Source organism: Patagioenas fasciata, chromosome 2 (assembly GCF_037038585.1).
Source record: "Patagioenas fasciata isolate bPatFas1 chromosome 2, bPatFas1.hap1, whole genome shotgun sequence".
Classification (NCBI taxonomy): Eukaryota; Metazoa; Chordata; class Aves; order Columbiformes; family Columbidae; genus Patagioenas; species Patagioenas fasciata.
In genome coordinates this window covers 24744012-24767064 of record NC_092521.1, presented here as the reverse complement: position 1 = coordinate 24767064, position 23053 = coordinate 24744012, and the positions used below count along the sequence as shown (strand labels likewise).

The window sequence follows — 23053 nt, the reverse complement described above, 5'->3', positions numbered from 1 at the left end:
GGGCAGAGCGTGGGCGGGAAATAATTGTGTATTTCCTTTAAACAGCACAGACAGATGTTATTGCATTGACAGGATTCACTGCTACAAACCTGCTTGGCTTATGTGCTCTCTTTGTCCTCTGCTGTGGTCAGGAGGAAACATAATTGCATCTGTAACCTGTTACCCCAGCTGTTACGCCAGCTCTGTTTCAGACTTCCATCACTGGAGTGGGTGACACCTTGGTCTTACTTGTTGTAAGGCAAAGACATCTACAGATTTATTTTTCTAAATGTAAAGGAGTATTGGTTAAATTACTGCCAAACTGTCTAGTTTGACAGAAGACTCTGAGCTGTTTCTCTGGAGCTAAGTTATATCAGGTACCACAAAAAAGCAGTTCTTGCAAATTTCAGTGCCTATGGCTACAGAGATGTTTCAGCACTATGTCAGTTCACAGCTCTGAGAAACTCAAACCAGCAGCCATAGCTATCTAAAGGGAGGCTTGGCTCTGATAAATCAGGATTAGTGTTCTTTCAGGGAAGGACTTTGGTATTTGTAAATGATGTCTCCACACCCATGGATTTGACCCAAAATGGTTCTGCAACGTGGCCAGTTTTTCAGCTGAATAGTTCAGCAGGGTGTGGAAGCCACATCTGTGACCTTCTGCCTGCAGCCTGTGTCTACCTCTAGCAGAACAGAATACCCAAGCAACACGACTGAAAAGCTGAAAAACTCATTGTCACCCAGCTAGCAGACATAAAATTATTTCAAAGCCAAAAGGCAGTTCTACAAATATTCTAGACAATGAGCTACAACAGGAGTTTATTTTCATTAAGAACTCATGTGAAATTTAATGCAGTAACTTACTTTTTTCTTTCAGATTATTCAAACCTTCCAAACAGGAGGGTTTTCAGAAAGTCATGAAAGGTTTGTCCTTTGTAGCCAGAGCTGGACTTAACTAATTGGTCTGAGTGGAGGACACGGAGTCACTTGGAAGGCTGAATAAACAGCAAGGAGATGAATCAGGCATACAGCAGGGCTGGCTACTTGGCTTACAGGAGAAACTTGCTCGCCAGTAGAGATAGAAGAGCTGTGAGGTTGCTCTGAGAAAGGGAGCTGCAGCACAGCAGGGTCTCCGCAGCCATTACAGAAGACTTCTGTTTACTCTTTGAGGTCAACATGACCAGCAATAGCAGGGATGAGCCACACGCAGCTTTTTAGCCCAGAACCAGGGCTCCATTACAGTATGTAAGTGTATCCTGCTATAATAATAAATCTAACAGGTTTCTGGTTTTTTATAAACTTCGCTCAGGTATCCAAATACTTCTGGTTTTTGGGGGATTTACAGGTTTTTTTGAGATTCCTTCTATTTATCATCAGGAAGTCTGGAGAGCTGATCACTTGTAATTCTGAAACTGTTTCTTCTTCCAAAGTGCCTCATGTCAGGTCCCTTCATGACAACAGGGGCAAGCATGCAATCAGAGACAGAAATACAACAGTGGTAGACTTCTAGCATCAAATCCTCTAAGTGCATTCAGTGTCAGGATAAGCAAGGTGTTCTTGTAAGTACAGATGCCATTCTAATAAGATAGATATATTTTACTTTGTGATGTAAAATCTGTCGGGCTCCTCTTTGGGGCAGGGGCAAGTACAAACAGGCGTCCTGTCTCTTATGGAGAAAAGCTGGCTGGACAGACAATTACTTTTCTAGTTATATTTTGTGTATCACTAATACACCATTTCAACACTGCTAGATAAACAATACATTGGTGGAAAGCTCTGGGAGATTGGTACTATTTATTTTAATGTCATCATGCTTGGCAATATCAAATGAGCTCACCTGAGGGCAGCAAGGGCAATGAAAGTAAAGAAACAAAGGCAAGAGCTGGCCATTAGTTACAAATATTTATCTTTTGTGAGTTCATGAATTCTTCTCCCCATCAAATCGCTCGAAAATTGGAATGGGTTTAATTTCCTTCTTTGCACTAGAGCTGAGGATTAAATTAGCTTTATCAGCTGCACAGGCCAGCTTAAATTTCCTGCTATTGTGTGATCCTGCTTCTTTGCTTCATAAAGAAAAAGCAACTATAGAAATTCAAAATGCTTTTAATGAACAAGACTAGTTGATACAGTAGATTTAGGGGCGTTTTTCTAAAAAAATATTGAAGTTTGCATCTTTTTTTAATCCCCCCCCCCTTTTTTTTTCTTTTAAATACTGGTATTTAGTAAAGGTATCTGTGGCCACATGTTCATCTTAGGAACCAGCACTTGTACGGGAGGCTGCACAGGCAGCACAGTCCCAGTTTAGCTGGGACCAGTTCATTTCACACGAGCAGCCTGAGGAGGAGGTACAAAAAGGGGCATCTGAGAAAAGGGGAGAGGTGAACGCTGAGGAACTCTGGCTTTGTCTCAGGGGTTATGAGACCAGAGACAAGCTGGGAAAGTTTCGAGATGGGACCCCTGATCATGCTTGTGACATCTACACACACCCAGCATATGACAACTTTTCTGGACATTTTTTAGTTCCTAACTAGCATTCCTGTGCTATACTTATCACAGGTAGCAAAGTAGATAATTGATTTTTCTTTGCTTTTGAAGCAAAAGGAGTGTTTTAATCTTATTATTAGTGCAACTTTTCCCTTTGGGTGGGACCCAGTATCAGTATTAGCACTATCCTTTTACTACCTAACCAGCTCTAAGTCAGCTGCAAACTGTACCAAGGTTACTACAGATCCTCTTTGGCATCTCTTACTTTCTCTTTTATCACAATTTTGCTCTGATACTTTTTTCTGTAAAACACGATCTTACATTTGGGTGCAATTTCCAGATATTTGGGGGCAGGAAGGGTTGAGAACTTTTTTTTTAAAACATGACTAGGAACACATTAAATTATGTAAAATATTCTATATCTACAATATCTACTACTATACTTAGTAGTATTTTCGAGAAGCCTTTCATCCTTTGTCCTTTCACCACAACTTCTTTTTCAAAGTTTAATTCCTCTTCAGTCTTCGAATGCACAGTGATCTGGTAAAAATGCCAGCACCACCACTGAAGGTGGTACTCAAAAGGCATGTTTTGGAGAGCTGCTGAACTAAAATGTTTAGCCTTAAGGTATAACAGAAGATTCAACATACAACTTAGAGAGGCTGAACACCATCCCTGAGGATTTTTTTCAGGTCACTTCCTATCTAAATTTTTCCATAATTCTGTCATTTAGTGCATTACTCAGAAAACTGATAATAGAACACAGGGCTGCTTGGGGAAAAACAAAACAAAACAAAACAACACACTTTGTCAAACTATTATTTTTTCTTTTTTTAAAGTGGGTATATGTGGTCAAGTGTAAACATTATACACTTAGATATTTCTTAGGCATTTTACCTGATATAACATTTTGCCTAGGCAAGTAGAAAGATATAGCAACAGCATTGCACGTATGAAATAGATTGCAAAACAGCTGACAAATATACCTGTATGTGAGCTAAGAATACTCAATAACAAATGTGTTTCAAGAAAAATTCTGCAAGGGTCAGTTTTTGACTCCATGGTGATTAAAATTCTTCATCCATTACTTTAAAGAAAGCATAAATCATCAATAAAAAGGAAAAAAAGAAAAATCTATTTTGCCTATACCTTAAAGCTGTAAGTATTTCAAGCAGGATGTTTAAAAAAACCTTGGAGAGGGTTAGCAAAGAGCTGGAAGAACAATTAGAGAGGTGGAAAATATGCCATCAAGTGAAAAACTCAGGAAATGCAATGCCTTTAATAACTCAGATTTAGGAGGTGACTTAAGGACATCACATAAGTAGGTACACAGGGAACAAAACTTTAATAAAAGATGTCTTCTTCAAAGCAGCCAACAGAAGCGTAACAGCACCTAATGACAGAAACCTGCAAATACAAAAATCAGACTAGAAACAAGGTGGGTTTCTGTTATTCCTTCAAATTTGATAATATTTTGTAAGGGATTTTTTCTCCTTGGCAATTGTTTGAGTAATAAAGCGTTGTTGTTGTAAGGCAATCCATAAATTAATTCAGGAATTAATTAATTTGGGGAAATTCCGTATCTTTCGCTATGTAGAAGGCTCAAAAAAGAACTTGGATGCTTAATTCCAAAACTGATGCCTAGACAGCACGTTCGATAGCTGTGCAATCTTACAAATGATTCAGCTTGCTTGTTTTGCTGCTCCCTTGGTGCTCGCAGTTCCGCATTGTGGACCAGGCTTTCTCCAGCCTGTGGAGCTTGGTATTCACCTCCCGCCTTGGCCCCAGCGGGACCTGGTAATAAGAAAGACTTGATAATTACATATACCACACCACCAGTTTGGACAGGGCTGAGCAGGCTGGTGCCCAGCTCATGCACAAGCTCCCTGAATTCATTCAGCCACCTGAGTCCTCCTGTGTGCTCTCACATCCAGCACAAACCTGCAGAAATCTGCTCCTCACAAAACACAGACGTGGCTCCTGATGTCTTCTGCAAGCACAGCTCGAGGTGCAGGTGTGGCTGTTGCTAACTGCTGCTTGCACAGAAGCTTGGAGCATCTGCCTCGGAAATGTGCCCAAGAGCAAAGCACAGGGCGACCAGCACAAGGACCGGGCAGACCTGACGCCCTTTCTTGGCTCCCAAGGTCCTCTGCACAGTCCCAGCAGCAAGGACCAGACTTCTTGTCTTATGGGTGTTGGAGCAGGGTTGGCAAAAAAAGGAATTAAGATCTACATTTCTTTTTGCACTTCATGAATCACCAAGCTTTCCTGGGGCCATTGCCACAAACTTAGGTATTGCCAGGATAAACTTTCAGGAGTCAAATATTTTTTAAGGTGCTGATTTTTTAAGAAACCACCAGAACCTCTGAACACATGCTTAATTTGAAGACTATGAGTAACCTCCTTTAAATCTACGTTTAATGCAAGCTTTAGTGCCTCCTATTATCTCTCACGAGGGTTCATGAATCAGACTTAACTGGGGGGGCAGCTACATTTAGATTATTTTTCATTGTGCAAGGACTGATTTAGAGCTACCTACTCGCCTGCTTTATGGATCATGCTGTGAAACATAAGTTCAGCTCCTTGTGCATGTGATCTAATTTTGTCACAAGAACAGTAAAAAAACATTGTCTTGGATTCTGAATAAAAGGTCGGTTGAATTTAAGCATGGCACGGCTTAAATTACCAAGGGAAATGCTTAAACTTCAGTTTTACTGTCCACATGTTGAAAGTCACAGCAAAAGTAAAGCCTGTGAACAGAGTTGGCACCAGGGCAATCCCAGGACAATTTTTTAGCTAGTTAAAGTAGGTGAGTGCCATCTGCAGATGAACTCCTTCTGTATTTTATCAACAGCATGTAACTTCACTGAGTCACACCTCTGTTGATATCATATATCATTTTTTTTTCACCAGTAAACATTGTCCAGTCTGGACAGTAATTATAAGCTACCACACAGTTCTTCTGAGAAAAATGAAGAGAAGATGTAACGTACATATAAGGTAAATGTTTTTGAGGTACCAGCTGCGAGAGCTCTCATTTTCTCCTTCCAAAATAAAGAGTCAAATGGAGTTTCCAGGAGAAATTCAGTAGGAAAAACTTCGTTAACTGCAACATCTAAGCTTCAATAAGCAAAATGTTTGCCTTTTGCCACTGCAGGTGACTTTAGCTGCTATCCAGGGCAATCAGAAAGATGGAAGTCTGCAGTGGTACAGAGACAGTGAAACAAAGAGGGCTGAACTGAGGCTGTATCTTGTCTGGCCATGCACACTAGTGAGTTATTTGCCTTTTTCAGATGCCTTAAGAATACAAAGTGATTCTGAGAATTAAGTACAGAGCCAGCCAAGATCCTAATCCTTAAACATCTGGAACTAAAACACAGCAAAATCAACACAGAAGTGTGGGAGAAAAGTAAGTGCACGCTCTTTACCAATTCATAGTTCTTCAAATCCTCTGATCTCTTTCAGTTCCCTTGGTTTTATATCTATAATTAAGTTCACAGACTATTAACCAGGAACAGAACTGTGCAATTCATGTATCACCAATACATCACTAACACTCAGGTGAGTCTTTTTTACCACAAGTGAGAAATGAGCACTTTGTCATGACATTTGTGTTTGAATCTTTACCGCGTTTGTTTTTAATCAGCAGCATGTTCCTGGAATTATGGAAAGTGTCAGCTGAACGGAAAGGATCCATGTAAGAAAATAGCAGGCCTTTTCAAAAAAATCTCTCTCCTCATTTCTTTTCAGAAGCTATAGAGTGCACTGTATGTAAATTAGAATCATGTCAAGGAGTTAACTAGCTGTGGCACAGATGACCAAAATGGCAAGGTTAAGTACACACTTGAAGTAGAAAGGCTTGTAGGCATAGCAAAAGGATAATGTGTGTGTGTGGGGATGATGAAATATAGCGTATTATCTATTTTCTCAGGAAAGCAGATTAGATATAGTCTTGAACCCTATATCCTTATCTTTGATTTAAGTTATTTTAAGCGATAACACTGGAGAATCATAAAGCAATTGACAGCTACAAACTGACTGTAACATACCTGCTCTACATGACAGTAGTTTTAACCACAACAAACATCTAAGCCAATTAAAAAAAAAAAAAAAAAAAAAAAATCTGCCTTATCTTTATTTAGGAAAAGTAGTAGAGAAAGAAAAGATTGGCAGAGTTTTACTTTTGAGTCATTGTAGAAATTTGAAAATCCCACTGTAACTAGAAGGAACTTGCATTGTGTGTTTTCTGAGATACTGAATACCTGCTGATCTGGCACTTCAGGGGTCAGTGGAGACAGCTTCACTCCAGTGAGCACCGGACTCAGGGGAAGGCACCTCTTCTAATTATTTAATTAAGGATGGTGCTTCCGTTGACAGACTCCAATTTGCATATGCATTAGAAACTGTGCTTGATTAATTGCAATGCAGTGTAGCTTATAAACCCCATGAGTTAACATTACACATGCATTATAACATTTCCAATCATATAAACTTTTGAAGTGATTTAAAAAATATGATCTAGTTTCTCTATAGACTAATACAGACATTTAATAGTACAACAGCTTTATTATCTTGTTTACAAGCCTTTCAAACCTTGCATGTCAATAAATAAAATGCTGAATTCCTCCACTGGGAAAAGTCATAGTCTTTTTATTGCACTAACAACCATTTTAATGTATTTATTTCAATCTTTTTACTAAGGTCAAAATATTTTCTCGTTTGCAATAAAAATTAAGAACACTTTTATCTAGGCCTTTGAGAAACCTGTCTTGCTTCTGCTTGTGTACCCAATGCTAAAAGCTTTGCTATCTTTAAATATGTTATTACAGTCAATGCAGACAAAGGCAGGATAACAAGCAAGGGCAGCAGCAACTACAAGTAAGGGAGATATGAACCTTAAAACATTCACATCAAGGGGGAGTAGACAATTTCCATCCCAAATGACAGTATCATACCCAATTTTCTTAACAATTGGATTGAGTCAGATGGTGCCTAATGATACGCAATTAATACCTTAGAGCAACTTGATTTGTAAAATGCCACCTCAGCTTTTTTTCTGATCCAAGTAGTACTAAAGACGTCAGAAAAAAATTTTGAATAAATAAAAGATGTTGCAAACCATGAACAAGTGATAAATGCGGGATAAGTTTTCCAGCATTAGTTTGTGCTCATCAAACCTGCTTTTTTTAGGTAAAGGAAATGCAGTAGATCTAATCTGTCTGCACTTCAGAAAAGCTTTGCCACAAAGGAAATTACCAATTGAAACAGGAACTGGGAGAAGGACTGTGAGCTAAGTATGGACCTAGCTCACGGCAATAGGAAAATGGGATAAGGGAGTGTTCAGAGGGGAAAGTTAGAGAAAATGTTATTAGCAATTACTAAAGGATCAGTTTGGGAATCTTATTTTACGTTTAAGTTTTTCATTCTTGGAACTGGCAGGCAAAAGTGGAAGTTTCCTGATAAAACATAGGAAAGTCAATAGACACTGTAAATGTAAAGGAGAAGGCAGATCTCGCTGGAAAGAACTGAATGATCTTAAGAAGGAAAGACAAGAGATGAAATACCATAGTATATAATGAAAGATAATGTATTAGGTAGGATTTATCCACTGGCAAACAGGTGCAGCTGCATATATAAATTAAACACAAAGATGACCATCAGCCATCAATGGTAATGCAACAAATGAAAACTCAAATGAAATCCTAGACCACATCAGACAAAGTATTTTCAATAAAGAGAAATGTTCTGGTGAGGGCTCGAACAGTGTATCATGTTCAGTTCTGCAAGCGGCACACGTGGGAACCAGTTCAGCACATATACAGTGAGAACTAGCTTGTTGAGCAAAACAAGAGTGAAGGCTGGAAGAGAAAATGATTGTGGTCACTAAATACACTAGCTAGGCAAGACATGCAGAAGAAAAGCAGCTGTTTCAATTGAAAGACAATGTTGATATTAGAAAACAAATATAAAATGGCCTAAATACATTTAGGCTGGAAATTAGTAGGAAGTGTCTAACTACCAGGAACATCTGAAATAGTCCTCTAACAGCTGGAGGAAAACCAATTCACTGTTGTTTTAGTTAAGCACCTGCTTTTAAAATGGAACGTACTTTGTGAAATCTGTTTTTTACATTATGTGGTTGTCCGTGATTATGCAAAAGCAGCCTACATCACTGGGAGTTTCTTCCATACTGAGAACTATCCTTCCAGGCACTGAGAGAAGCCAGGAAAGGAAAGAGGAGGCTCAGAAAGCCTCTGCTACCCAGTTAGTAATCTTCAAGAAGCTTAGTAATTGCCTGCAGATCAAAGCATGGCTTGATAGAAGCTTCCAGCTTTTTGTAACTTAACATTTTCCAACCTTCCTCTACCCATGTTGACAGACTGAACAATGTCTCTCCCAAATCAAAAAGAAGTCACACCATGGAAGTGGAGGACAGAAGTTCATCATTTGGGGAAGGGCAAATGGTGAAGAGACAGTGAGGCTCTGTAATGTGGGGAATACACAGAACTTCTGGTACAGTATTAAATAAATAGCGAAGTTAGTTAATAAAGTAAAATAAAAATCTCCTCATCTTCTAAGCTGTCTCTTATGAAACGAAATGATGCCTTATCAGGCTGCCAAGCCTCTGGGCGCTCATGTCATCTTCTCACCACCACACTTTCTCTCCTGCCTTTTGTCTTCCTCTGGCAACTCAGCTGGTGCCTCAAGCCACAGCACAGTGAAATTTTCAGGGGTAAAGATTCTGCATTTTGAGATGAGGGAGCATTAATTTGGACCGTGGCGGGGGCCTCGTCCTATGCAGCATTACAAAGGATGAAACAGGACAAGTGAATTGTTCTGCACATGGCTCTGCGGGTTTTGCTTTAAAGTCTACCAATGTTCAGCTGCTTTTGTAATTTTTTCCTTTCCTCTAGCCACAGAAGAGGTTCAGAAGCCAGTGCTCAGAATGAAAGACGGGTGAATCCGGCCCCTTTCAGTTTGAGATTTGCTTGCCACTTACAGTACCCAGTTTAGGGATTAGATTTTGTACACCTGCCTTACAGACAACTCATTGTGCCTTACAAAATTTACCCAAATTAGCTCTGCTGACTTCCAAAGTTTGTTCACAATCCCAGCAATACTGGGGAGTACAAAACTCCTCTCTCAGACCTCGCTGGCACCTGACGTGCTGGAATTGGCAGGGTTTGGCAATTTTATTCCTTTCCCGCTGGACGTGACAGCGAGCCTGGCTTTTGCTGTTGTTTTGTTCCAGACAACAGAAATTGCAATTGCTCTGGAAGAAAGCAGCGGTTTTCTTTTTTCTTCTTCATTCATAATAAAACTGTAAGCGTTGATATATAAACCCCACACCCAGCTTTTCCTACCTGATTGTGCCACTGCCTTGACAGCTGACAAACGACGGCCGCCTCTACCTGGCCCGTCTATTTACCGCCTCCCTCAGCGTTTTCCCCGACAGACGGAGGCTCCCACAGGCTCGCCGCGGTGGCAGACACCGCATGATTCACCGGGGATTGTTTGCCCTGGCCTGGAGGTCCGCGCGGGGAATGGGATTTCCATTCACCGACGTTTCCCTTGGGTGGCTTCCCCGGGAGCGCGGCGCCGACCGGGGAAACATGCCGCGGGCCCGGCGCTGACCCGCCAGACCCAAACCACCCCGCTTTCCTCTGCGGGGAGCCCACGGCCGCCTCCTGCGGGGAGAGGCCCCTCGGCACTGCTCCCGGGGCTGCAGGAGCTCTGCCCCGTCGTCCCCTCGAAGCGCAGAGCCGGGTCTGACGAAGCAAAGGGAGCGGGGGCCGAGGTGCGCGGCGGGAGCGGGGCCGTGGGGCCGAAACGGGGACGCCACAGCCGGGGGCCGAGAGGGAGCGGGGCCGGCAGCCCGCGCGTCGGACGGGACTGACGGGAAGGAGCAGGTTTCGCGTCCCCCGCCGGGCCGACGTCTCGTGGAGGCCGTCGGTCCCGTGTCTTTCCCTCACGGTAGGCGGGAGGGAGCGGGGGACAGCCCGCGTCCCTCACACGAGGCAGGCGGGAAGCAGAGTGGCCGCGTCCCTGACGGCACAGGCGGCTCTGGAGAGAGGGGCCCGGCCACCCTTGGCTGCCTCCTGGAGCCGCCCCGGGAAAAGCCAGCTCTGGACGTCTGGGCAGGGAGGCCGGTGTCTCCCTGGCGGGATCCTCCCGCCCCTCATCAGTATGGCTGAGCTGGGCTACGGCCGCTCAGGGACGGGGCTGGCGGGAGACGGCAGGTCCCGGGGGGGCAGGCGGGGGAGCGCCGTCCGAGGCCGCGCCGAGGGGGGAGGAGGCGCTCCCGCGCTCGCTCCCGGCCCCCGCTGCTGCCCGCCGCCGAGCGGAGCGGCCCCGCCAGCCCCTCAGGTAAGCCCGGTCTGCCGCCCCCGCTGCCCTGCCCCGCCTCGCCTCTCCCGCCCGCCAGGCGGGTCCGCGACGCCCTGCCCGGGGGTACCGGCGGCCCCGCTGCTTCCCACGCCGCCCGGCGGGGCTGGGCACCGCTGTCACCTCCGAGGCACGGCACAGCCTGCGGTCACCCCAGACTCGGCGGAGGGACGGCCCTGCCCCGCGGCAGCGGTGCCTCGGAGGCCCCTCTGAGTGAGGGGGCGGCCGGGGAGGGCTCCGCGGCCGGCGGGGGCTGCAGCGCGGGCGACGGGGCCCTGGCGGGGAGCGGGAGGCCGGGGCAAGGGGCCGCGGCGGGGTCCGGGACTGGGTTGGGTTCTTGCTGGGTCCTGCTGGAGTGGTTTGCTGCTCGCGTTCCAGCAGCGGGAGAAATGTTTCGTTTTCCTTTGGGCTTCATGGGGCTGAGCAAACTCCCCATATACCCTCTTCCCCGTGCATGCTTCGGTAACTCGTTTAACAGTATGTGTGCTGTAAGGGAAAAAAAATTAAACAACACTATATTTTAAAATCAGTGCAGAATCGGAGCCAAACTTTACCTAGAAGCATTAATGAGTAGCCTGCAGGTGTGTTGAGCAGCTCCCAGCAGGAGCGGATGCGGCTCACGCCGGGCACTGGGTGCAGCTCCGCAGGCAGCGCTGTGCTGGACCCGTCACCTCGCACCTCTGACACGCGGCGTGCTGCTGCCCCGGCTTTCTCAGAGCAGCGCATTCGCTGGAGGTGAAAGGTGTGGGGAACTTTTGCTGCATGTCACATGCTTACTCTGGAAAGCCAACCTAGATGGTGCTCTTTAATCTTATAAAAGCTGTTATGGCATCTTTAGTGACCACATGTTCCTGCTTCAGAAGACAGTACTTTCAGTGTCAGACTGGGCGCTGCCATTGTGCTCGATCATGGGTTAGTGTTGACTGAGAGAGAAGAATGCAACCTACTGGTTTATGTAGTACTTCCTAAATGCTTGTTTTTTCTGTTGAGGCCGTCATTCAGGGGGTGAATGATTCCAACTGAGATCTGAAAAGGTGGCATGCTGTGTTACATGTTATAGCTGTGCTGCTGTCAGGCAGCCTGCTACTTCAGAAGAAATTACAATACTGAATCCTATAATAAATTCTCAAGAGCTCAATAAAATACACATACGGTGTTACCATAAAATTCTACAAAATCTACAAATTTTTTGAATTATACACTATTTGTATAGATGTGTCAACTTTAAGCACCAGATTTGGTTTTAGTTTTTCCTCATGTACTGTATATCAATGTGATTATACCTATATTCATCAAGTTAAATTTGATTTATTTTATATCTTAAGAAAATGTAGCACTCAATTACACAAAGCTGCAGCTTGGATCCTAAATCCTGCACTCAATAGTCACACCTAATTACTCTATGTGAGTCTTTCCATTGACTTCGCTGGGATTTCTCGTGAACAAACTAACACACATTCTAGTGCTTGTGAGCTGGGTCCCTGAGTTCCAGCTGTAATAGTAAAAGATGTTTTAGTCAGTCCAGGCAAACAAGGGAAAGGCTAATCAGATCTAAGTACTCTCCCATGACATATAAACTGTTTCCATGCGAGGGTAAAACACTAAGTACTGCTATTTAATTATAATCTGGACATCATTAACAAACTTCTTTTGTATAGTGTACTCATCTTCAGATTGTGTTTTCATTATGAGTACTGAGTATTTGGAATGAAGTGGTTTTAATTCCCAAATTACTGTTTGGCGCTGGTAGTGGGGTCAGTGTGGGCTTGCAAAAGTTTCAGAACTGCTGTATCCTTGTATATATATATGAAAAAAAAAAAAAGGCTTTTCTGCTTGCAATTACCAGTCTGTTATGGTTTGTGACTACTTCACAGAGACAAAACTAAGCAGCCCACATATGTATTATATGTCATATAATAGATGCTTTCATATAAATACCTACTCTTCATGGTAAAAGCGAAGCTTCTCAGTTTTGCCATGCTGCTTTCTGGGAACTTTGTGGAAACTCTGATGTCTACATCAGAATCAGAACCAAAACGTGCAAATGAGGGTTCCACAAAAGAATAAGATAATGAAAAGGTCTATTGTCCAAGTGGCAACTGAAGAAAATCATAACATGGCGATTGATGCTGTCATAAAATAAGAATTCCCACTGCTAAAGCTTGCTGTCTGACCACTGGAAACTATGCTGAGTAAAACACACTATGGGTGCACTGTTCTGCTGTATCACCATTAACTTTTATATGGCAAGTTTCTGAAATTACTGAAACGATCATCAGCTTCAGCTCTTCTAGGGTTGGCCCTGATGACCTATAGAGGTCCTTTCTAACCTCAATTATTCTATGATTTAGTAGTTATTAATTCTATAACAGTGATATCAGGAAGTCTATATGTGATTTAGAGGAATGACTTAGAAACAACTTTTATTAGAAACATCCTTTAATGTTCCTTATTTCGTTACACTAGTAGAAAATTGAATTATACATGTAGTGCATATACCATCAGCCCTTTAGATAACCGAGTCTGTTGTGTAGAAGTCTTATGAATATATTTATACCTATCAGTAAATTTAATGCAGAATTGAAATGCTGATCTTTGCTCTTTCTGATACACTGTATGTTTCGGTGTGTATGCTCATCAAGACGTGTGCTTGTCTGACCTGTGTGAACAGGCAAGCTGTTCTTCTCCCATACCCAACACACTTCTGATGGCTTCCAGAATGTGGTTTCCCTCCTGTATACTGTAGGACCTTTAGCCGCACTCTGCGTACCAGTGCTCATGTACTGTTCTGTGTTTGTGGGAATATTTGGCTGACTAGCAAATGTCATTTTCCTTCCTTCTAGGAACTGCTCTGTGGTGCATTTTAGTTCTTCCCTTTACTGCTTCAAGATGTAAGTTTGGTCCTGTCACATTTGCTTTTATTAATCTGGGACACAACTCAGCTGTGGGTGTTTGTAGCAGCAGTCAGAACAATTAAGTACTGATGGAGTTTCAGCTGCAGAGAATGTTGGAATGCTGAGGTAAGGATGCATGCTGGACGAAGAGGAGTGTATGAAAGCATAGGAAACAAAGTTGGAAGAATTTGTGAATCTGTGGTTGTCATGCTGTCCCCATCCCTGTGCAGATGTGTCTGGAACAAGCAAGTTGCCATCACATGTTAGGGTGTGCTGTTCTGCAGGTACAAAACAATGATGTGTGGCCCCAAAACTTCCTGTCAGGATGTAGGCCTTCATGGATCCATGCAAAGAATTTGTCCCAGTCTTGTGCTGGCGTACACAACTTCTGGTCCTAAACCCACTGCAGATTTGGGTTACTCTTACTGATCTGGACAATCATTATTTTAGACTGATAAAGGACTGTGTGATGTTTCCAAGTCAAATGTTTGTTTTGTTATTGTGGTGGCTTGCTGTGCTGTTATGGAAAGTGTTTGCATTTGGTTTGTCTCAGAATGCACCTGAACTAGTGACTGACTTTTAGACAACAGGCCTCCCAGATTCATTTGATACTACTGACAGCACAAATGGCCGAAGTTAGCCTCTTAAAAGGAGCTAATGAATGTGTTAACAAGGGGAGTACTGCTCTGCTGCTTTGCAGGGCTTGGTGCAGTGGTGGGTAGGTTCATGTGCATGTATTGCCCACCATCAGCATTGGGAGGCATATGAGGAATTGTCAAGTTTAGGACACGTGCAGCCTTGTTCTTTATGATTTAACTGTATCAGTGAGATGCAGTTGACAATCACAATTTTAGGGGAGTTCTACCAGTCCTGTGATGTTAAACCTAGGGAAGCACTCCTTGTGCAGCAAGGAGTCACAGAAAAGCCAGTGCGTCATTTGGTGGAACAGGATGAGAGTAGAGTGCTCCTTTGCAAGGATGAAGGCAAGATGGTGCTTCTTGCTGATATGCTGGATATCATCCTCCTGACTGTGGCCAGCTGCCCCCACACAACACCTGCATAGCCAGGGACAGATATTTTACAGTGTTGAACTCTGCAGGACTCTATAGCTATTTTTCAGAACTGGAAAATGCCTGTGTCAGCAATCTGGTCCAGAAAGACAGAGGAAATTATTAATACTCTGTCCTGACACCCATGCCACACACAGTGGTTTTAATGAGTAATGGACTAGTAATGCATGTGCTGGCTTGTGGATAGTAAAATACCTTGGAACATGTTGTAACTGATAGTTAACAGGGCTTTTCAGAGCCTGCCATCATTGATTTTTTTAATTTCTGAGATGATGGGATTGAAAATGAGATATTTTGTGGCTTTCATGTAATAAGAGCTCATTGGTTTTCCAAGTAACTCACTGTGCTTCCTAACTTGGGGACATGGACTCTGATTTTATTGACTTACCTAGATTGCTTGCAGTTGCTTCAACTTCAGTAAAAGCTTTTGATTGGATTGCAGTTTCTTGTCATCTTAAAATAGGTTGATAATGAGTGCTGAAAGAACTTCAGAATGTTTTCCCTTTTATGCACTTGCATTCTTTATTACACTATTTCATGAAAATTGAAAATCAGTAACAACGCATCAGAAGAATTGTTCTGTGCCATGGGCATATGGCTAAGCAAGCACAGATAAAACTGATAAGAAAACACCATGGAAATAGTTAGCTCTTGACTAGCAGCCAGTTAGGGAGCAAGAGAAGCTTGAAAAGACCAAGAGAGCCTGTCTGTTTACTCCCCATCTTCTAGGAGAATCTCCATTATACCAGACTTCCTCCAAGTGGCTACAGGTATTGCAAGCAGCCATCACCACATTGTACCTCTGTGAGCAGCAGTTGCCCGTTCTTTGTTAGGAGCTTCTCCACATGTCCAGCAGAGCAGTGTGCTGCGCTGACTTCTCCAAGGCTGCTGTGGAAGCCCTACATAGGACCTTCTTCTTCTCTCCATGAGCAGAAGAATGAAGTAGTGGAAGTCAGAGCATCCAGTGCTCAACCTGGTTGAGCCCCATGGATTGCCACACCTCTTCTTGGTGTCTTTTGCTTTTGAGGTGTTTGGGATGTTTGTCACACAGTGACTTAGTCTTGGGTCTACTCTGTGGAATTAGCTCCCAATGATATAATGCTCAATACTCCTGGTTTGACAGCTGGAATTGAAGTGCTTGAAACATTTTCCAGATAGGCACAAATATATGTTTGTAGCTTTGGAACTCTGGGAGTATGTTCTCAGTTGGTGGAGCAAGGGTTAGACAGTAATGTGAAGCTAAGCATGGCTGTGCCAGCAGCCTAACTTAACCTGCTGGGAAAATGAGGTGCTAAATACCAAGTGTGATGCAATAAACAACATCCAGCTTCTACAGTGAAGACAGAGGACTTTACAGAAGATCCAGGAAATAAACAGAGAACTGTGATAGGACTGTATGTGGTGAAACTGTGCAACCACAGTGCAAGCTGGTCATGTGAAAATGCAAAGAGCAGTGGACACGAATAGGAACCTGGAGCTAGAGCAAAGCACTCAAATCCAGACTCTCATCACCTCAGGAAAGCAGCACAGAAGCTTTCAGTGTGGATGAAAACATGGCAAAAGGTGTGGATCACTGCTGTGTGTTATTGCATACACAGCCTTTGGCTTTGGGAAGGTTTTATTTTGCGTGTGTGTGTGTCATTTGTTGTTTTGTTTTGTTTTTCTCATTGAAAATGGATGCAATTGCAGTTTAATTTTTATTTCAGATTATCTTATCTATAAAGTTTTGTAAGATGAATCAACTAAAGCTCTCCACTGTGAAGCTTTGCTTTCTTTTGAAACAGTATTTTAGAGCACTGTGAGGGTAGGAGTGTGTTGATAATAGATTTTTTTTTAATGAGAATTGAGGTTTTTTTGGTGGAACCGTAGGTAAGCTATTTTTTGGTTAACAGGCTGGTAAAGATTTTCACATCTAAGGAACCACGGTCTCCGAATCAAAATTAAATACTATTGAGACCACACCTGGAATATTGTGTCCAGTTCTGGGCTCCTCAGTTCAAGAAGGACAGGGAACTGCTGGAGAGAGTCCAGTGTAGGGCAACCAAGATGATTAAGGGAGTGGAGCATCTCCCTTATGAGGAAAGACTGAGGGAGCTGGGTCTCTTTAGTTTGGAGAAGAGGAGACTGAGGGGTGACCTTATTAATGTTTATAAATATACAAAGGGTGAGTGCCATGAGGATGGAGCCAGGCTCTTCTCGGTGACAAAAAATGCTAGGACAAGGGGTAATGGGTTTAAACTGGAACATAAGAGGTTCCACTTAAACTTGAGAAGAAACTTCTTCTCAGTGAGGGTGACAGAGCACTGGAACAGGCTGCCCAGGGAGGTTGTGGAGTCTCCTACTCTGGAAACATTCAAAACCCGCCTGGACACATTCCTGTGTAGCCTCATCCAGGTGTTCCTGCTCCGGCAGGGGGATTGGACTAGATGATCTTTTGAGGTCCCTTCCAATCCCTAACATTCTGTGATTCTATGATTCTATGAATGATAGAAGTTATGTTAATTTTGAATAAAAAGATCCCCAGAAAACTAGGCACTATTATTTGTCGCTTTTGTTTCTTTAGTACCGGGACTGGTAAAATCACACAAAATTGAAAATTTTCTGCTTTAATATGTTTCAAAATTCGGTGACACCTAAGGAATGAATGATTACTGAGGCATTTCGGTTGATATGTTCAGCTAATCGTATGATATTTACATGCTATGCAAACATTTTCCTAACAGAATTTGAAGACTAAAAATCACAGCAAACACACCTCACTTTTTTTTTTTTTTTATTTCTGAGATTGCTTGGGGACAGTTATGAGCCTAGTGAATTTGAAATTGCCACCAAATATCAAAAATCGCTACAAAGGTATAAAACGTGTTAAGTGCCAGAATGTAAGAGGGCTTTTTTTGGGGGGTACTTTGCAAAGCTCGTGGGACTGTCACTTCTTTATCTCGGTTTTCTTTGGCATCATGCTTATAGTGAATGGTTCAGCAACATGTGAGGGTGCTCTGCCACAATATTGTTGGTTCTCCATTAATGTGCCATCAGAAACAGGTGAAGTGGCTTTAGCCCCATCTTCACAGCTGTTCAGGATGGATGGGAAAGAAGGGGTGAGTTAACGCCTGGTTTCTCTGACAGCTTTGTGAATAAGTATGAGGAATATTTCTCTACACTCCTTAGCTTTCTGAGCAAGGCTTCTATGTTTCTAAAATCTTGGTGCTACAACTGGCATGTGCATCTTTGTGCGCTGAAGGAACAGGCCAGAGAGGGAGAAGGACCCCATGCACAGCGCCGTGTTTGTTGCTGATGTCCTGAGAAGTGAGGACATGACCTGGGAGAAGCCCAGTGATCTCCAGCAGTAACAGCTGTTGCCCCCAGCAAAATTTTGTCCCATTTACAGTGGTGTGTGCTGTTTGCAGTGTCCATCTGTTTTTGACTAGAGTATTGGAAACACTCTACGAATAACACCATCTAGGTGTCCATGCTGCTAGGGCACCAAAAATTTGATTTTTTGTGGCTGCTATTACAAGTGTCAACTATTTACATATGTCTCTTTCCTAGTTTGAATGTCCTTAAATCACATATTGCCTGTTACTGAATAATATTAAATGTTTAAGCAAGACTGGACATTTTGAGTGCAAAGACTCAGTTCATTTTGCTCTCTGGCATATCCACCAGAACATTGTGTTCGTATTTGGGGATGTTGAGCAGGACACACAAAAGGAAAAATAGACTGATAGACAGAAAAATGGACCAATGCGTAATGGTTGTGTGGGACAAACTGAAGAATAATGTATAAAATCTTTTCATTAGAGAGTATTTACCCAGAATTTATTATTCTACCAGTGAATAGCTCATGGTGGGAAAAAATCAATATTCTTTCTGAGCTGGGGCATCTAGTTGCCTTATGTTACAGATCTGTGGTTCTGTCTTCTTATCAGGTTTAGGACCATACTAAAATTGTTTTCAACATCTTCATTACTTAACCAAGAATTATTGTTAAAATTCACACTGCTTTTAAAGTTTCCACTTTTTTTTTTTTGTGAAAGTGGGTAGTTTTGACCATCTCTCATGCACCTACGGGAGCTCTTGACTAAGCCTCATTGTATCAGCAGTTCCAAGGCTGAATCTATCTCCTGTGAGATGTTCTCTTCACAACCCAAAACCAATGAAGTTTTGGAGGAAGGTAGAAGGAATTGCCATCTGAGGAAGGCCACCAACAGGGGACATGGCCAGAAGATGAGCCTTTAGCATGTCAGTCTTAGCTTTCTGCTTGTGGACAGAGTCAGCTATGGCTTTTGATGGTGCCTTAACAAACTCCTGGGCAGGAATCATGTCTTAGTGTACGAATTTTGCCTGTTAATTTGTTCTTCTGTATGACAAAACTTCTCCATACCCTATGGCAAGCTCTTGACAGTCCTCAGAAGCCTCCATGAGTAAACAAGATTCGTTCTGCACTGTTATCTTCATGCTAACAATGACGGGCAGTCTTCTGAAAAGGAAGCATGAGTTGTCACCTGTCTCAGCTGTCACATTTATAGTTGCTTTTTCTGGAATATATTCCTTTCTCTTGTTTTAATTCTCCAAGATTTTCTGAAGCAAGTATCCCTCAGACTACAAAAACCATTAATTAAACTTCTGAAAAATTACAACAGGGTGCTGAGTAGAATAATGAAAATATTTTTGTGTCCGCCTCAAATCTGTTTATGCTGACAGACTGACTGAAACAAAGTTTCTTTTCTTGCTTTAAAAATGCTTGATGGTTATAAATTATTGTAAAAGTCAATACATTTTAAATGTTACCTAGGTTTAACTATGAACTTCAACTAACAATACTTACAAACACTATGGAGGTTCTGCTAACTGCTACTTGATGATGTAGATTTTCTTTCTTGAAGGTGCAGGTATTCTGTGCCAGTACATGCATGTTTGGATGTGATGGGAGGGAAGCAATGCAGCTGGGTGGCTGATGTGGTTTTAGTGTATCTTTTTATGTAACCAAAGAACTCATTGCCTTCTGTCCTTCATTGCAGTTTCATATCCCTGAATGTCCCGCTGTTTCTTGAAGATGAAGAAAATGATTGCATACTTCCTTCTGCTGTTTGGACACATTCTGCTTTCCACTGCCTTTGTCATGGCAAAAGATCTCCCTGGAGGACGTTTCACCCGAAGAAGGGATGTTAACTCGCAATCTCTACTTGGTAAGATACACACACACAAAAGAAAAGAAAAACCAAAGACCACCACCAAAAGCCATCTCAAATACAAATGATAAAAGGCATGAGCATCTGGCCAAACTTTGGCTGAGTTAGTTTATAATAGAAAGAAGATTTCCATTTGCTAGCAGGAATATGAGAAGTTTGTTGACCAGTTAGCAGCTGTTGAAAGAGGGTGTTTACTTTTGGGGTACTAGATCTACTTTCTATAAGTGGTATGAAATAAATATTTACTACAGGACTATTATCTTGGAAAAAGATCAGATATTCTCTGCCTAGAGAGAATACATATTGGCCCATGGAAGCTCTGTCAAAGCTGCCATTTACCATGCCAGACAATTTTAGCTGTCTACGTCTATGTGGTGTGCGTAAGAATGGTTGAATGGAAATCAGTGGCTATTCAGACGGGGCTCGTCATTACATTACTTGGTGTTAATCCCTTCATTTTGTTAGGATAATTTTATTTATAATGAGCATCACATTTTTGCTCTTTTGCCAAAATCTAAGGGCAGGATCTAGAAGTTTTAGCTTGTGGCTGTCATATTTTAAAACAAAAGGTTCTTCTCTCTCTTGCTGATGATTGCCTGTATGTCATCAGGCAGTTCACTGGTCAACGTTTTCATCTGCTAACAGTTCATGACTTACAGTCATTTTCTTTTGCTCATTGTTTAAGCAGTTGTCAGATTATGAGAACAGTGCATGGATGGAGCTTTGGACATGGTCCATCATTAGGCCTTCATGATGCACATCAGCAGTAGATCTAATCAGATCTCTCTCTCCGGCCACTGGGAGATGTTAAGTGGCATGCCTCTCCATAAAGTTGACTGAACCTAGATGAACAAGAGACATGTGAAATGTCTTGCAGAAGATGCATTGGGAAGAAAGAAGAAGAAGTAAAGCCAGAACATGAGAATGGGTGACAGAGAGGGGACAGCCAAGTTTTATCAGAGAAACTCTTCTCCAAACAAAATGTAATCCTTTAAATATCTAAAATTCTATAAAATATTATTTCCAATCTGTCCTTTGTTAACTTAAAACTCGTAGTTTTAAATTACTATGGAGCAAATTTAAGCCAAATGACAGCAGATTTCCCTTTCTTATTCATCTTTCTCAAAATTAATGGACGTGATCTTGAGACACTTGACGTTCTGCAGCTGAAGGCTGAAAACCACAGATCTGGAGATCTAGTCCATCAAAAAAACATGGGTGTGAAACAACAAAGAGAAATACCGCATTCACATCTTGCTCAACAAGACTCTGAAACTTTCTAAAATCCTAAATCCTAAAATGTGATTAAATAGCAGGCCCTCCTGAATATTTTGGGGTCCCCAGGAAATACTTGAGTTTATTACTCTAAGAAATAAACAACCTGTCTCTCTAGAAGATGAATGGAATAGCGAGTAGTTATCTGGAGAAACAAAAAGGTGTCATGTTTTCCAGCTTGCCTTTCCCCCTCCTTTTTTAAATTGCTTTTATAGCCTCTTTTTCATATTTTAAATAGTAGAAAACACAGTAAAGTAATTAGCACTTGATATAAATCAAAATGTATAGATTAGATTATTTCTTTCTTTCAAAAGCCAAGCAATTTGTGGTCCCTGCATTTGGAAAATTCTGGATCCCTGTTCAGTTTGGCGTGTGCAGGATGCAAACAATTCTGACAGCTCTGACTGAAAGAACCTTTCAAGACATTAAATGATGCAAGAAACTTGGGACATTCTCTGGTCCAGACCGTAAAAGTACGTGGCAGTTTGGAGTCAGACTCTTGGGCCTTGCATTCTGTTCAATGAATTAGGTCACCTGCTTCAAATTCAGTAGTGCATATAAACAGTGGCATGGTTAAAACGTGCCTCTCTGTAAAGAACAGAATGTGTAAAATGCATGCCACACTCTGGAAAGCTGCAGTGTTCCTTAAAGTACATGAGAAAGAACAGGGCCAAACCATGAGCTCAGTGACGTCAAGTCTTTCGACTTAATAAAATCACTTCAGATTTATAGCAGTTTAACAGGGATTAAAAGCTGTCCTATTCTGTATAAGATGTTATAAATATTATATATGTTACAAGAATTCTAAGTAGTGGTGGCAATGACAGTTGCTGCTGTTGTGAAAGGCTTGGTTGGCAGGAGAAAGTGAGCAATTTCACTGCAAAGAAGCAACAGGCACCTGGAAAAGTAATAAAAGTTCAGGTTGGGGTTTTGTTTTGGGTGGAGTTCTCTGTTTTTAGGACTAAAATGAAGGATTAGTAGCATTGAAATAATTTAAATCCCTTTTTTCTTCATTTTACCACTTTTTTTTTTTTAATCTAGGTGTTTTTATGTTTTAAAGGACTGTTTCCATAGTCCTGCAAAATCTTGTGAAATAGCAGAAAGAAACAGAATGGTCCATTTGTCTTTCCTGTAGAAGATTGCAGTTGCCTCTTCCCTTTAACTGGCATATGAACTAAATTTTGCCACTAAATTTACACTGATCAGTAATTTGATCCCAAGTATTAGATCTTTGGCCTTATCCTGATTCCTTAAAGGAACTTGGATTTTTGTTTTAGAATCTTCTATTTGAAAGGCTTTATCAGAGCTCTGAAGAGTTTTTACTTAGCTCTCTGACAATATCTGTGTTCCTGCTGAGTGCAGCTGCTTTATTAGATTACATGCAGATCATTGAAACTGGTTTGCTGGCTTAGCATTAATTTTTGGATACTAAAGAAAAGCAATAATGGAAATAGACTTGGCTACATGGTTTTAAAGATAAAATTGTGTCTATTACATTAGCTAATTCCATTCAGATAGAGCTGAAATGGACTTCTGCACCTAAACAAATGAATTAAGAGCTGTGTCAGTTGTCCAGAGTGTTGACTCCCGTACTGTGATTTCAAGGCCATGGTCAGAGATCCGCAGCACCTTTCAGCAGGTTCCATACTCAGAAGCAGCACATACCCAGTCCTTGCAAGATGTAGCTTTTTATGATGTTTGATGATGTGGGGTTTTTTTGGTGAAGGGGATTTGGGACCTATGTCCAGCTGCATCTTAATCATTTATTATAAAA

At 42.0% G+C, this 23053-nt stretch overlaps 1 protein-coding gene across 9 annotated transcripts in view; it reads left to right on the top strand.

Annotated features, from left to right (window-relative positions):
* The first annotated feature begins 10123 nt into the window (after positions 1-10123).
* Positions 10124-23053, top strand: part of MATN2 (matrilin 2) — a 74240-nt gene continuing 61310 nt past the window's right edge. For 3 of the 9 annotated variants that reach the window (XM_071803924.1, XM_065832353.2, XM_065832346.2), the window contains exons 1-2: positions 10505-10830; positions 19834-20001. In XM_071803924.1, the coding sequence (XP_071660025.1) occupies positions 19848-20001 (154 nt within the window). In that variant the 5' untranslated portion in view covers positions 10505-10830; positions 19834-19847. Of the gene's footprint in view, positions 10262-10296; positions 10438-10504; positions 10831-11040; positions 11062-13663; positions 13869-15982; positions 16376-19833; positions 20002-23053 lie in introns of those variants that run through there. The other 6 variants (XM_065832349.2, XM_065832350.2, XM_071803923.1 and 3 more) reach the window with 6 other exon arrangements.